Genomic DNA, 14,473 nt, shown 5'->3' with positions numbered 1-14,473 from the left:
TATAAAGATCAGCATTACTCACACACACACACACTAACCCTACCCATCAAACACACAGTCTATCTCACACACACACACACACACACACACACACACACACACACAGTCCAACACACAGATTCATTCAAAACGCTATTTCTTCAGTAATGAAACACTGCCTATGTAAAAATATTAAAAACCTAATTTATATATATATTATAATATATAACTAATTTAAAAAGTTTATATAAATTAGGTTTTTAATATTTTTACATAGGCAGTGTTTATTTTTACTGTTATTTTTTATAAAATATCTAAAATATAATTTGTGTATATTTTGTATATATATATATATATATATACAAAATATACACAAATTATATTTTAGATATTTTATAAAAAATAACAGTTAAATAATAATAAAAATTAACAGAAATAATCAAAACATGAAAAATACAATGAATTACAAATGCACTATTTTATCCAAATTGTGTCTGTTATATACAATGATTACATTCAATTGAAGTTAAATGACAAATATGAGTTTTTGTGGCTGTTGAATGCACAGGTAGTGAGGTGTGTGTGTGTGTGTGTGTGTGTACAGAAGCAGATCTCTCCGCTCAGAGAACACGCTACAATTACGCCCGCGATCCTGAAGGAATGTGACCGTCTTCACCACACGCTGGACGCCACGGCGACGGAAAGATGGTAACCACGGCGACCGGCTGTGTTTGTTTACCGTATGAGAGGTGGCCTTGTTCACTCGCTCCCACAATGCACCTCTGCTGAAGATCATGATTCCTCTCGTCTACAGCAAATCGACCAGCTAACCTTCTCGCACACATCTGTGTGTGTGTGTGTGTGTGTGTGTGAGTGTATATTCCATTAACCCTACACTAACCCTAGTTTGTACAGTATAAAAACGATTACGCCTATGGAATGTCCTCACAAGCATAGCAAAACAAACCTGTGTGTGTGTGTGTGTGTGTGTGTGTGTGTGTGTGTGTGTGTGTGTGTGTGTGTGTGTGTGTGTGTGTGTGTGTAGGCTGCCAGACAGTCTGTATGTTGCACAGAGACAAAGGCTCGTTCTTCTGAGGGGAAAACCCCCAGCACAACACAATCAGTCCGTCTATCAGTCAGATGAGACCGCCAGAAACCACCTAGCAACCAACCAAAACACCATAGCAACCACTCACGGCAACACCCCGGCAACGACTCTATTGCTATAACTGCCTGACACCACTCTAAGAGAACGCACGTCAAACTCAAGTTCAGAATCCCTGAAATCACTCACTGATTAAGTGCAAGCGGCTGAAGTTTAACCAGCACTGGGTGTCAACCCTGACCTCTGACCCCTGACCTCCCCGCAGAAAGACTACAGTTTTAAAAGAATCTACAGTTGTGTTCAGAGAATAACCAGGGTTCGGGGTTATTATCGTTAAGTAAAACTATAAAAAAAACACCATCTGTTACTCGAAATAAAATAAACAAACTTAGAATAACAAACAGACGTATTTCTTCTAGTTGTGAAAGCGACATTTCCAATTTTAATTAGTTTGAAGTACTAAAATAAGTCAAACTGAAATACAAATTAATTAAAGGGTAACTAAACCCCTGGTCAGAGCCTGACTCCTCCCACTGGCAATATTTGAAAAATGCTGAAAAAATGGGCGGACCCTAGAGGAGATGGAGGGGATGAGCCGAGGGCGGGGCTTAGCAGGGGGAGGTGTATATTTGACATATATATATCAAAATCGAAATATTAACACAAAAATATAACAGTATATGTGGGCATGGCTCTCTAAAGTCTATGCAGATGAGCAAGGGCTTAAAGGGGCGGAGCTTAAGTGCACTAAATGATGAGAGAATCCTGCAGAGAGACTGACGCTTCGGTTTGATTAATCATTACCAAATTAATTAAACATGCACATGGACGAATCGATCACACCACGATTTATAACATGCATTTAGAAAATAGGCTGAGTTTACATTTCATGCTGACTTTAAGTTCTAGTAATAGTGGACTTCAGACAACCATCAAACTAGTGATGCACCGATGTGAAAATTTGTGGCCGATACCGAGAACCGATATTAACGTTGCTGTTATGGCCGATACCGATATTTACCGATGTCGATATCCCTGTATAGAAAACACATAGCGATGATTAGGGCTGCACGATATTGGTAAAAAATGACATTGTGATTTTATTTTTCTGCGATATATATTGTGATATAAAAACAATTTCACCAGATTACTTGAATTGCTCTATTTGGAAAGAATGAATCATTCTAGAATGACTGCATGGAGTAAATCCACAGAAACTAATATTAATAGAATGTTAACAAAATTTGTTAACATTCTATTAATCTATTAACCTTACACTTTACAATATTATTAAAGTGTACATTTAATGTAGGCTACACTTTAATAAATGGAACCTTATTGTAAAGTGTTTCCGATTTATGTCTCTTGAGCTCAGTGTTGGACAGATCAGTTGTTTTAACCATTCATTAAAGTGAATCGGTTCAAAGGAGTCATTAGTTCGCGAATCGGACGTGTCATTAACGCAACCACGGCACACGTTGTGATTATCCAGGCAGTTCAGAACATCGCACGAGATTTGTCTCGACCTATTTTTACAGTCTATGGTCTCGACAGTCGACACAGAAAACATTTCATCAACATGATAGATTTTTTTGGTTTATTGAAAGTGTGGTTTCACAATTCACAACCAGTAGTTCAGAAGAAAAAAACTTCGGTCTTCCGACCTTTTACCATCGTGTATTCTCAAAGATATTCAGTCAACTCAATTGCGCAGCAGTCACTCATCTACATCACTTACCGGTCAAATATGGCTTTGGCGGGACAAAAATATGCATTAGGAAGGCTGGCAGAAAACAGCTCACCAGTTCCAGTCTTCGTGCGCTTGATGTTTAAACGCACTTGCGATTTTAATACGCGTGCAAAAACAAACATCCCCGCCCCCACGCGCACGTCAAATACACAGGGATGATCATCGGCCTGTTCACATCGGCCCTATTTTGACATCGGAACGATACCGATGTGTAAAAAATTGACCAAATCGGCCGATGTTATATCGGCGGCCGATATATCGTGCACCACTACATCAAACCCTTGTTTTTCCTCCACTATTCCAATGAATTTGGTCACTGTGTGTGTGTGTGTGTGTGTGTGTTTTATGCCCTCTTGACATATTCATTCCAGAGTGCCACTGTCTTTGGGAAAAATCTGAACTCCTGGTGCATGCTGGGAAATATTTTCTGAGGCTGTAAAAGGGGAATCCCGTGCCAAGGCCATACCTGCCCGCCCGCCCACACACACACACACACACACACACACACACACCAAATCTCCGGATGAGCCTTTCCAAAATAAAGAGAGGCCATGAGCTGCTCGTCCTTATCTCTCTCACACACATGCACTCTCTCTCTCTCTCTCTCTTTCTCTCACTCTCTCTCACACAAACACAAAGTATTAAAATTAAAATAACTGAAATATATATGAAGAGTTCAGATGCAAAAGCCTCTAAATGCCATTTGAAATTTTCTTCTTTAATGAAGTTTTTTATCAAGCTTGTATATTTAAGTTCAGTGATTTCACTTAAATGGCAATGATAATTACCTATTAGTTGTTATTTAAGTAAAATTACTGAACTTAAATATACAAGTTTGATAAAAATCATCATTAAAGAAGAAAATTTCAAATGGCATTTAGAGGCTTTTGCATCTGAACTCTTCATATATATATATATATTATATATATTAGTTATTTTATATATACTAAAAATTATAATAGTATTCAGATAGATTTCATTCATTCGTTCTAAGTCCCGCTCCCAAAGTCCTGCCATTGGCCGAGTCAGAAGTTCAACAGACCAATCAAACGGCTCATAGGGTTTCCCTCTCACAAGAGTCAGATTCATGCGCAAAGAACAGAAACACAGCTGACACGAATTTGTTAATCATTTTTAAGTGTACAAAAACGACTAACTTGCCAAAAACAACAGCAACACGCTGCTTCTCATTAAACTCTCTTTAATTAGACAGACATCATGATCACACATCAGGACTGCAGGGACGAACACTAAGGTTTGCAACAGATTCAAAAGCCAGATCAGAGATAAACCGTACATAGAGATTCAAGTAAAACCTGCATAAATCAACATATTCTGAACACAATACTGAAGAACCTTAAAGGATTTTTGGAAATAGGCTCATTTTACTACTCCCCCAGAGTTAAACAGTTGAGTTTCACCGTTTTCAAATCCATTCAGCCGATTTTCTGAAATTTTGAAGCATATCAGTAACCAGACAGTTTCTGGTCTAATTGACTTCCATAGTAGGAAAAAAATATATACTATGGAAGTCAATTAGACCAGAAACGGTCTGGTTACTGATATGCTTCAAAATATCAGAAAATTGGCTTCAAAAATTGGATTCATTTACAAAAAAATAATTTAAATGTGTGTGTGATGGGTAGGTTTAGGGGTTGGGTTAATGTGTGTAAGTCTGAGTGTGTGTGTATAGGTTTAGGGGTCGGGTTAGTGTCTGTCTGTGCGTGAAACAGTGCACACACCTGGGAAACTCAGTACACACACACCTGGGAAACTCAGTACACACACACCTGGGAAACTCAGTACACACACACCTGGGAAACTCAGTACACACACACCTGGGAAACTCAGTACACACACACCTGGGAAACTCAGTACACACACACCTGGGAAACTCAGTACACACACACCTGGGAAACTCAGTACACACACACCTGGGAAACTCAGTACACACACACCTGGGACACTCAGTACACACACTGAATCTCTAACACACTAAACTAGTGAATACAGAAACTCTACACGCTAAACTACTGAATACAGAAACTCTTCACGCTAAACTGCTGAATACAGAAACTCTACACGCTAAACTACTGAATACAGAAACTCTACACGCTAAACTACTGAATACAGAAACTCTTCACGCTAAACTACTGAATACAGAAACTCTACACGCTAAACTACTGAATACAGAAACTCTACGCGCTAAACTACTGAATACAGAAACTCTACACGCTAAACTACTGAATACAGAAACTCTACGCGCTAAACTACTGAATACAGAAACTCTACGCGCTAAACTACTGAATACAGAAACTCTACGCGCTAAAATACTGAATACAGAAACTCTACGCGCTAAACTACTGAATACAGAAACTCTACGCGCTAAACTACTGAATACAGAAACTCTACGCGCTAAACTACTAAAACTACTGAATACAGAAACTCTACGCGCTAAACTACTGAATACAGAAACTCTACACGCTAAACTACTGAATACAGAAACTCTACACGCTAAACTACTGAATACAGAAACTCTACGCGCTAAACTACTGAATACAGAAACTCTACGCGCTAAACTACTGAATACAGAAACTCTACGCGCTAAACTACTGAATACAGAAACTCTACGCGCTAAACTACTGAATACAGAAACTCTACGCGCTAAACTACTGAATACAGAAACTCTACGCGCTAAACTACTGAATACAGAAACTCTACGCGCTAAAATACTGAATACAGAAACTCTACACGCTAAACTACTGAATACAGAAACTCTACGCGTTAAACTACTGAATACAGAAACTCTACGCGCTAAACTACTGAATACAGAAACTCTACGCGCTAAAATACTGAATACAGAAACTCTACGCGCTAAAATACTGAATACAGAAACTCTACGCGCTAAACTACTGAATACAGAAACTCTACGCGCTAAACTACTGAATACAGAAATTCTACGCGCTAAACTACTGAATACAGAAACTCTACACGCTAAACTACTGAATACAGAAACTCTACGCGCTAAACTACTGAATACAGAAACTCTACACGCTAAACTACTGAATACAGAAACTCTACGCGCTAAACTACTGAATACAGAAACTCTACGCGCTAAACTACTGAATACAGAAACTCTACGCGCTAAACTACTGAATACAGAAACTCTACGCGCTAAACTACTGAATACAGAAACTCTACGGGCTAAACTACTGAATACAGAAACTCTACGCGCTAAACTACTGAATACAGAAACTCTACACGCTAAACTAGTGAATACAGAAACTCTTCACGCTAAACTACTGAATACAGAAACTCTACACGCTAAACTACTGAATACAGAAACTCTTCACGCTAAACTACTGAATACAGAAACTCTACACGCTAAACTAGTGAATACAGAAACTCTACGCGCTAAACTAGTGAATACAGAAACTCTACGCGCTAAACTAGTGAATACAGAAACTCTACGCGCTAAACTAGTGAATACAGAAACTCTCCGCGCTAAACTACTGAATACAGAAACTCTACGCGCTAAACTACTGAATACAGAAACTCTACGCGCTAAACTACTGAATACAGAAACTCTACGCGCTAAACTACTGAATACAGAAACTCTACGCGCTAAACTACTGAATACAGAAACTCTACGCGCTAAACTACTGAATACAGAAACTCTACGCGCTAAACTACTGAATACAGAAACTCTACGCGCTAAACTACTGAATACAGAAACTCTACACACTAAACTACTGAATACAGAAACTCTACGCGCTAAACTACTGAATACAGAAACTCTACACGCTAAACTACTGAATAGAGAAACTCTACACGCTAAACTACTGAATAGAGAAACTCTACACACTAAACTACTGAATACAGAAACTCTACGCGCTAAACTACTGAATACAGAAACTCTTCACGCTAAACTACTGAATACAGAAACTCTACACGCTAAACTACTGAATACAGAAACTCTACACGCTAAACTACTGAATACAGAAACTCTACGCGCTAAACTACTGAATACAGAAACTCTACACGCTAAACTACTGAATACAGAAACTCTACGCGCTAAACTACTGAATACAGAAACTCTACGCGCTAAACTACTGAATACAGAAATTCTACGCGCTAAACTACTGAATACAGAAACTCTACGCGCTAAACTACTGAATACAGAAACTCTACGCGCTAAACTACTGAATACAGAAACTCTACGCGCTAAACTACTGAATACAGAAACTCTACGCGCTAAACTACTGAATACAGAAACTCTACACGCTAAACTACTGAATACAGAAACTCTACACGCTAAACTACTGAATAGAGAAACTCTACACGCTAAACTACTGAATACAGAAACTCTACACACTAAACTACTGAATACAGAAACTCTACGCGCTAAACTACTGAATACAGAAACTCTACGCGCTAAACTACTGAATACAGAAACTCTACACGCTAAACTACTGAATAGAGAAACTCTACACGCTAAACTACTGAATAGAGAAACTCTACACGCTAAACTACTGAATACAGAAACTCTACGCGCTAAACTACTGAATACAGAAACTCTTCACGCTAAACTACTGAATACAGAAACTCTACACGCTAAACTACTGAATACAGAAACTCTACACGCTAAACTACTGAATACAGAAACTCTACGCGCTAAACTACTGAATACAGAAACTCTACGCGCTAAACTACTGAATACAGAAACTCTACGCGCTAAACTACTGAATACAGAAACTCTTCACGCTAAACTACTGAATACAGAAACTCTACACGCTAAACTACTGAATACAGAAACTCTACGCGCTAAACTACTGAATACAGAAACTCTACGCGCTAAACTACTGAATACAGAAACTCTACGCGCTAAACTACTGAATACAGAAACTCTACACGCTAAACTACTGAATACAGAAACTCTACGCGCTAAACTACTGAATACAGAAACTCTACGCGCTAAACTACTGAATACAGAAACTCTACGCGCTAAACTACTGAATACAGAAACTCTACGCGCTAAACTACTGAATACAGAAACTCTACACGCTAAACTAGTGAATACAGAAACTCTACGCGCTAAACTACTTAATACAGAAACTCTACGCGCTAAACTACTGAATACAGAAACTCTACGCGCTAAACTACTGAATACAGAAATTCTACACGCTAAACTACTGAATACAGAAACTCTACGCGCTAAACTACTGAATACAGAAACTCTACACGCTAAACTACTGAATACAGAAACTCTACGCGCTAAACTACTGAATACAGAAACTCTACGCGCTAAACTACTGAATACAGAAACTCTACGCGCTAAACTACTGAATACAGAAACTCTACGCGCTAAACTACTGAATACAGAAACTCTACGCGCTAAACTACTGAATACAGAAACTCTACGCGCTAAACTACTGAATACAGAAACTCTACGCGCTAAACTACTGAATACAGAAACTCTACGCGCTAAACTACTGAATACAGAAACTACGCGCTAAACTACTGAATACAGAAACTCTACGCGCTAAACTACTGAATACAGAAACTCTACGCGCTAAACTACTGAATACAGAAATTCTACACGCTAAACTACTGAATACAGAAATTCTACGCGCTAAACTACTGAATACAGAAACTCTACGCGCTAAACTACTGAATACAGAAACTCTACACACTAAACTACTGAATACAGAAACTCTACGCGCTAAACTACTGAATACAGAAACTCTACACGCTAAACTACTGAATAGAGAAACTCTACACGCTAAACTACTGAATAGAGAAACTCTACACACTAAACTACTGAATACAGAAACTCTACGCGCTAAACTACTGAATACAGAAACTCTTCACGCTAAACTACTGAATACAGAAACTCTACACGCTAAACTACTGAATACAGAAACTCTACACGCTAAACTACTGAATACAGAAACTCTACGCGCTAAACTACTGAATACAGAAACTCTACGCGCTAAACTACTGAATACAGAAACTCTACGCGCTAAACTACTGAATACAGAAACTCTACACGCTAAACTACTGAATAGAGAAACTCTACACACTAAACTACTGAATACAGAAACTCTACGCGCTAAACTACTGAATACAGAAACTCTTCACGCTAAACTACTGAATACAGAAACTCTACACGCTAAACTACTGAATACAGAAACTCTACACGCTAAACTACTGAATACAGAAACTCTACGCGCTAAACTACTGAATACAGAAACTCTACGCGCTAAACTACTGAATACAGAAACTCTACGCGCTAAACTACTGAATACAGAAACTCTTCACGCTAAACTACTGAATACAGAAACTCTACACGCTAAACTACTGAATACAGAAACTCTACGCGCTAAACTACTGAATACAGAAACTCTACGCGCTAAACTACTGAATACAGAAACTCTACACGCTAAACTACTGAATACAGAAACTCTACGCGCTAAACTACTGAATACAGAAACTCTACGCGCTAAACTACTGAATACAGAAATTCTACACGCTAAACTACTGAATACAGAAACTCTACACGCTAAACTACTGAATACAGAAACTCTACACACTAAACTACTGAATACAGAAATTCTACACGCTAAACTACTGAATACAGAAACTCTACATGCTAAACTACTGAATAGAGAAACTCTACACGCTAAACTACTGAATACAGAAACTCTACACACTAAACTACTGAATACAGAAACTCTACACATTAAACTACTGAATATATAAACTCTTAACCTTAAACCCCTGGTTAAATGCTGCAGAAACTGCAGGAAAGGCAGTGACCTGAACAACCGCCCATGATCCTCAGCACAGGAACAGAGGGAGGCTGTCTTTTGAAAATGAGTAGGAAGCAAAAAATGAAGTTAGCTGGGGGAAAAAAGAGAAACAGACGAAAGAAGAAAGAAAAACACAGGATGCTGCGATCTGGAACGACGGAGTGCGAGAGACAAGTCAGGGCAGGTCTGGGACAAAGAGATCGGAAAGAATTAAAAAACAACAGGCAGAGAGAGAGAGAGAGAGAGAGAGAGAGAGAGAGAGGGGCGAGAGATAGATAAGATCGAGAACTACAGCGATGGAATTGTGCTGCGAGCCGGCATTAAAAAGTTTGTTTTACGCAACTGAGGTGGTTTCCAGCCCAATGGACACGCTCTCGCCTGACTCTGCAGGGAAGTGAAGGATCATGGGATATACGTGGGCGGACAATAACGAAACAGACGAGTAAGAGAGAGGGAAAAAGGGAAAGAATAGCTGAGGAAGGAAGACCACAAATGCACTAAACATTCATATTTCTGACTATGAGCAAAGTCTTGGCAACCTGCTGATGAATACACACCAGTGCAACAGTGTTTTATAAAAGCATTTTACCACAGCAAATGTCATCTTATAGAGATAAATCAGCAGAAAAGTTGAGTTTAGGAATAATACACCAATGTAAATACACATTCAAAGCTCTTTTACAGTATGGAAGTATCTGTCGAGTTCATACATGAGAAATAAACATGCTACCATATAATCAGCAAAACAAACACAAAGTCCAGCTCAGTCTGCGTCCTAATATGATCCTTGACCCGTGTGAGGTCTTCTTATCGAGTTGGCAAAGTGTGTGTGTGTGTTATTTGATATCCAGACCAACAACATTCCCTTCACAAGTGTGTGATACATGCCATGGGAATATCCTCTTCCACCCGAAACGGGCAATTCTCTCAGAGTCCTGGAGCTCAACCAAACAACCCAAATAAATACCATCCAGGCCCAGCCGGAATCACTGGAATTCTTGGATTTAAATAGAGTTGAAATGACTACAGTGTTACTAGATGAATGCACAATCAAGCTAAACACAACAGTAAACCAATCGCACAGGCACTGAGTAGAAGATGCAGAGGTCTGTAAGTGATGGGTGAAGCGATTCTGCCGAAACATGCGGAGATTTCTCCCGAGTTCTGCGGGCACAGATTCCATGTGGGCCTGATGATAATCCCACAACACAACAGAATCCAGGAATGGCCAATGATCATATTTGAATGCGTTATGCTTTCTCTGTGTATGTGCCTACGAGACATTCGCTCGCTCGCTCGAGGTGGGACCGGGTCAACTATATCCAGTGGTTCGACGAGTAAATGTTCCCCCGAGAAGCTTTTTGAACTAATATGAAATTATATTTCAAAGCTTTTGCATTCCCTCGCAAAATATGTTGTGATGTAAATAATAGGATTTGTAAGGGCAAATTGCAATTCAATGCCTACAATTGTTTTGCAAGCAAATGCAAACTTTCTAATACATCCATAAAACTTTATCACAATATTTTCTGGTATTTATCGAGATAACAACATGAATGACGATATAAATATAGTACCATTCATTCACCACTGTTTGAGGGGTCAATGCAAAAGCATTGCAATATCATAGTCCATGTCCATTTAAGAGCTCCTCATAGTCAGAGTTATGAAGGAAACAGACGACCTCGGACCGGCCGGGACTCCGAACAAACATTACCCAGAATCCAAACAGCATTTCTGATAGTGTGCAGGACACTATAGTTCATGTGTGTAAGTGAGGAGAGACAAATAAAGCAAACTGTGGCATATTATACCCAAATATTCTACCAGTAACATTTATAATCATTCAGGACCAAATGTGATTCGGACACTTTGCTCATGTTCTGCTGAAGTGTGTTTTCTGTAATCGCTAATGCTCTTTTTACACACACTCTGAAGCATTGCTTGGTCACTGGTTGAGCTAAACTGGTATTATCTAATTGTGTAGTTAAATTTACCGGCTGACAGATATTCAACATAATTCAAGTGTGAGTTGAACAGAAGGACAAACAAAACCAGTGAGTTCTGCTCATATTTGAACACCATTTTCTTAACTACAGCGAATAAACTGATAATGTGAGAAACGTTGAATAAATGTTGCCAGTCCAGAATATAAGGATGTGCACGGTTTAATACGCCTGGATATTTTTGGGTTTCATACACTTTTAGTAAGGATCCTGGGTTTATAAAGGGGATCCTGGGATTATAAAGGGGATCATTGGATTATAAAAGTGATCCTGGGATTATAAAGGGGATCATTAGATTATAAAGGGGATCATTGGATTATAAAAGTGATCCTGGGATTATAAAGGGGATCATTGGATTATAAAGGGGATCATTGGATTATAAAGGGGATCCTGGGATTATAAAGGGGATCCTGGGATTATAAAGGGGATCATGGGATTATAAAGGGGATCATTGGATTATAAAGGGGATCAATGGATTATAAAGGGGATCCTGGGATTATAAAGGGGATCATTGGATTATAAAGGGGATCATGGGATTATAAAGGGGATCAATGGATTATAAAGGGGATCATTGGATTATAAAGGGGACCATTGGATTATAAAGGGGATCCTGGGATTATAAAGGGGATCATTGGATAATAAAGGGGATCATGGGATTATAAAGGGGATCCTGGGATTATAAAGGGGATCATTGGATTATAAAGGGGATCATTGGATTATAAAGGGGATCAATGGATTATAAAGGGGACCATTGGTTTATAAAGGGGATCATTAGATTATAAAGGGGATCCTGGGATTATAAAGGGGATCAATGGATTATAAAGGGGACCATTGGTTTATAAAGGGGATCAATGGATTATAAAGGGGATCCTGGGTTTATAAAGGGGATCATTGGATTATAAAGACGATCATTGGATTATAAAGGTGATCCTGGGCTTATAAAGGGTTCTACACAGTTCTATAAACCAAAGGACGAGCACTTACTGTTGTTGGACTTGAGGTCGCGATGTATGACGGGCACGATGGCTCCGCTGTGCAGGTACAGCATGCCTTGGGCGATCTGCACGGCCCAGTTCACCAGCACCTGTGGGGGGATCCGGGACCCGGCCAGGGCCCGGCTCAGGGCTCCCCCCGAAGCGTACTCCATGATCAGGCACAGGTTGGGCTCCTGCAGGCACACTCCCTTTAGCGCGATGATGTTCGGGTGCCTCAGCATGGAGAAGAGGCGGGCCTCGTTCTGGACGTTCTGGGCCGTGACGCTGATGTCCTCGTCCGGGTCCTGCCGGGCCGCCTTCACTGCGACCAACTCCCCTTTCCATGTTCCTCGATAGACCTTCCCGAAGCCTCCGACTCCGATGACCTCTTGGAGACTCAGGTCGGAGAACTCCACCGCCTCCGGCTCGAGTTCGGGAACCACGGCCGGGCCCAAGTCTGGGACGACGCCAGGACATGGGAGCTTCCCGTACCCGCTTGGTTTAAACGAGACGTAGTTCGACGGAAAGATTCCCACTTTGTTGTTAACCTTTCCCGCCCACCATCCCTCATCCCCAGAGATCTCCGAATCCAGAGACAAGACCTCCACGAGATCTCCTTTCCTCAAGGTGAGTTCATCGTTCCCCGAGGCCTCGTAGTCGAACAGCGCGGTCCAGACCGGATTGGTGAAGCTCCCCTTCTGCGTCTGATCCAGGCTCTTCCAGGTGGACAATGGGCTCCGGGAGAAAATGTTCTTCAGCGGCTCCATTGAGTTTTATAAATCAGAATCTGATGAAGTGAGATCTCCTCTTGCCCTCAGATCTCTGTACGTCCCGGTCATCAGTGGATTAGTCTCCATTAGACATTAATCCGAATGTAGGAGCAAAAAATGGACCTGGGATGAAGAAAACTTACATCCAGTTTCCAGAGTAGTCACTTTAGGAGTTTAATTAGACATCAATCCCAATGTAAACGCAAAAATGGAGCCGGAATGAAGTAAACAGGTCCAGTGGAATAGTCTCCATTGGACATCAATCCCAATGGAGGAGCAAAAAAATGGACCCGGGATGAAGACAACTGATGTTCAGGATCCAGATCAGTCACTTTAACAGTTTAATTAGACATTAATCCCAATGTAAAGGCAAAGGAAGGACCAGGGATGAAGAAAACAGGTCCAGATCAGTGACAGACAGTCACTTTAGGAGCGTGTTGTCCTGCATACTCTAAGAAAAACACCATGTATAAATATCATATAGTTCAGTGGAGAATCAAAACATGGATTTATTGACTTACCCTGACCTCGAAGTCCTTCTGAATCTCCCAAACACGAGAACAAACTCGCCAAGAGATGCATTAGAGTTCGAGTCTGTGTTTAGCGGTCCATTGAGGGTCAGTATTTTTAGCTCAGTGGTTTTGCCCGAGCAGGAAACGCTCAGAAGAAGAAGAATAGCAGGAAAAGCGAATTCAACTCGCAGCCAAACGCGCAGAAACGCGTTCGTAAACGCTCTCTCACGCACGAGTCGTCAGTGTCCCCGTCCGGACCGTCATTATGGGTCTGTTTCAGTTCTGCTGGAGTTACTTTAACTTTCGGGTTCGGTATCAGGAAGAGACGCTCAGCTGATCGCTACGCGCTGTTTAATGGCGTCGCGTCGTGTCACTTCTGCGGCTCCACGTCGAGCGTCTTCTTCGGGCGTTGTGTTTCAGAAACGCTCGCGAGCTCGGTGTGTTGAGGAGCCAGTTTACCGAGAACTCTTCCCGTGAGCCCGGCGAGGGAGTGGGACAGGAACACCGTCAGATGACTGACTCTCCTCCTCCCTCTCCTGGCCACTGTGAGCGCGCGCGTGCGTGT

The 14,473-nt window shown here is 40.7% G+C and overlaps 1 protein-coding gene across 2 annotated transcripts in view; it reads right to left on the bottom strand.

The window, feature by feature from the left end:
- The window catches only part of LOC120492165 (mitogen-activated protein kinase kinase kinase 11), a 32,271-nt gene extending 17,798 nt beyond the window's left edge, over positions 1-14,473 (bottom strand). The window contains exons 1-2 of one of the 2 annotated variants that reach the window (XM_039690318.2): positions 13,918-14,473; positions 12,637-13,847 (exon numbers count right to left, since the gene is read on the bottom strand). In XM_039690318.2, the coding sequence (XP_039546252.2) occupies positions 12,637-13,393 (757 nt within the window). In that variant the 5' untranslated portion in view covers positions 13,394-13,847; positions 13,918-14,473. The remainder of the gene's footprint in view (positions 1-12,636; positions 13,848-13,917) is intronic. The other variant, XM_039690319.2, reaches the window with a different exon arrangement.

The sequence above is a fragment of the Pimephales promelas genome, chromosome 1, assembly GCF_988280905.1.
Source record: "Pimephales promelas chromosome 1, fPimPro1.hap1.1, whole genome shotgun sequence".
Lineage (NCBI taxonomy): Eukaryota > Metazoa > Chordata > Actinopteri > Cypriniformes > Leuciscidae > Pimephales > Pimephales promelas.
This window is presented reverse-complemented; position numbering and strand designations above follow the sequence as displayed.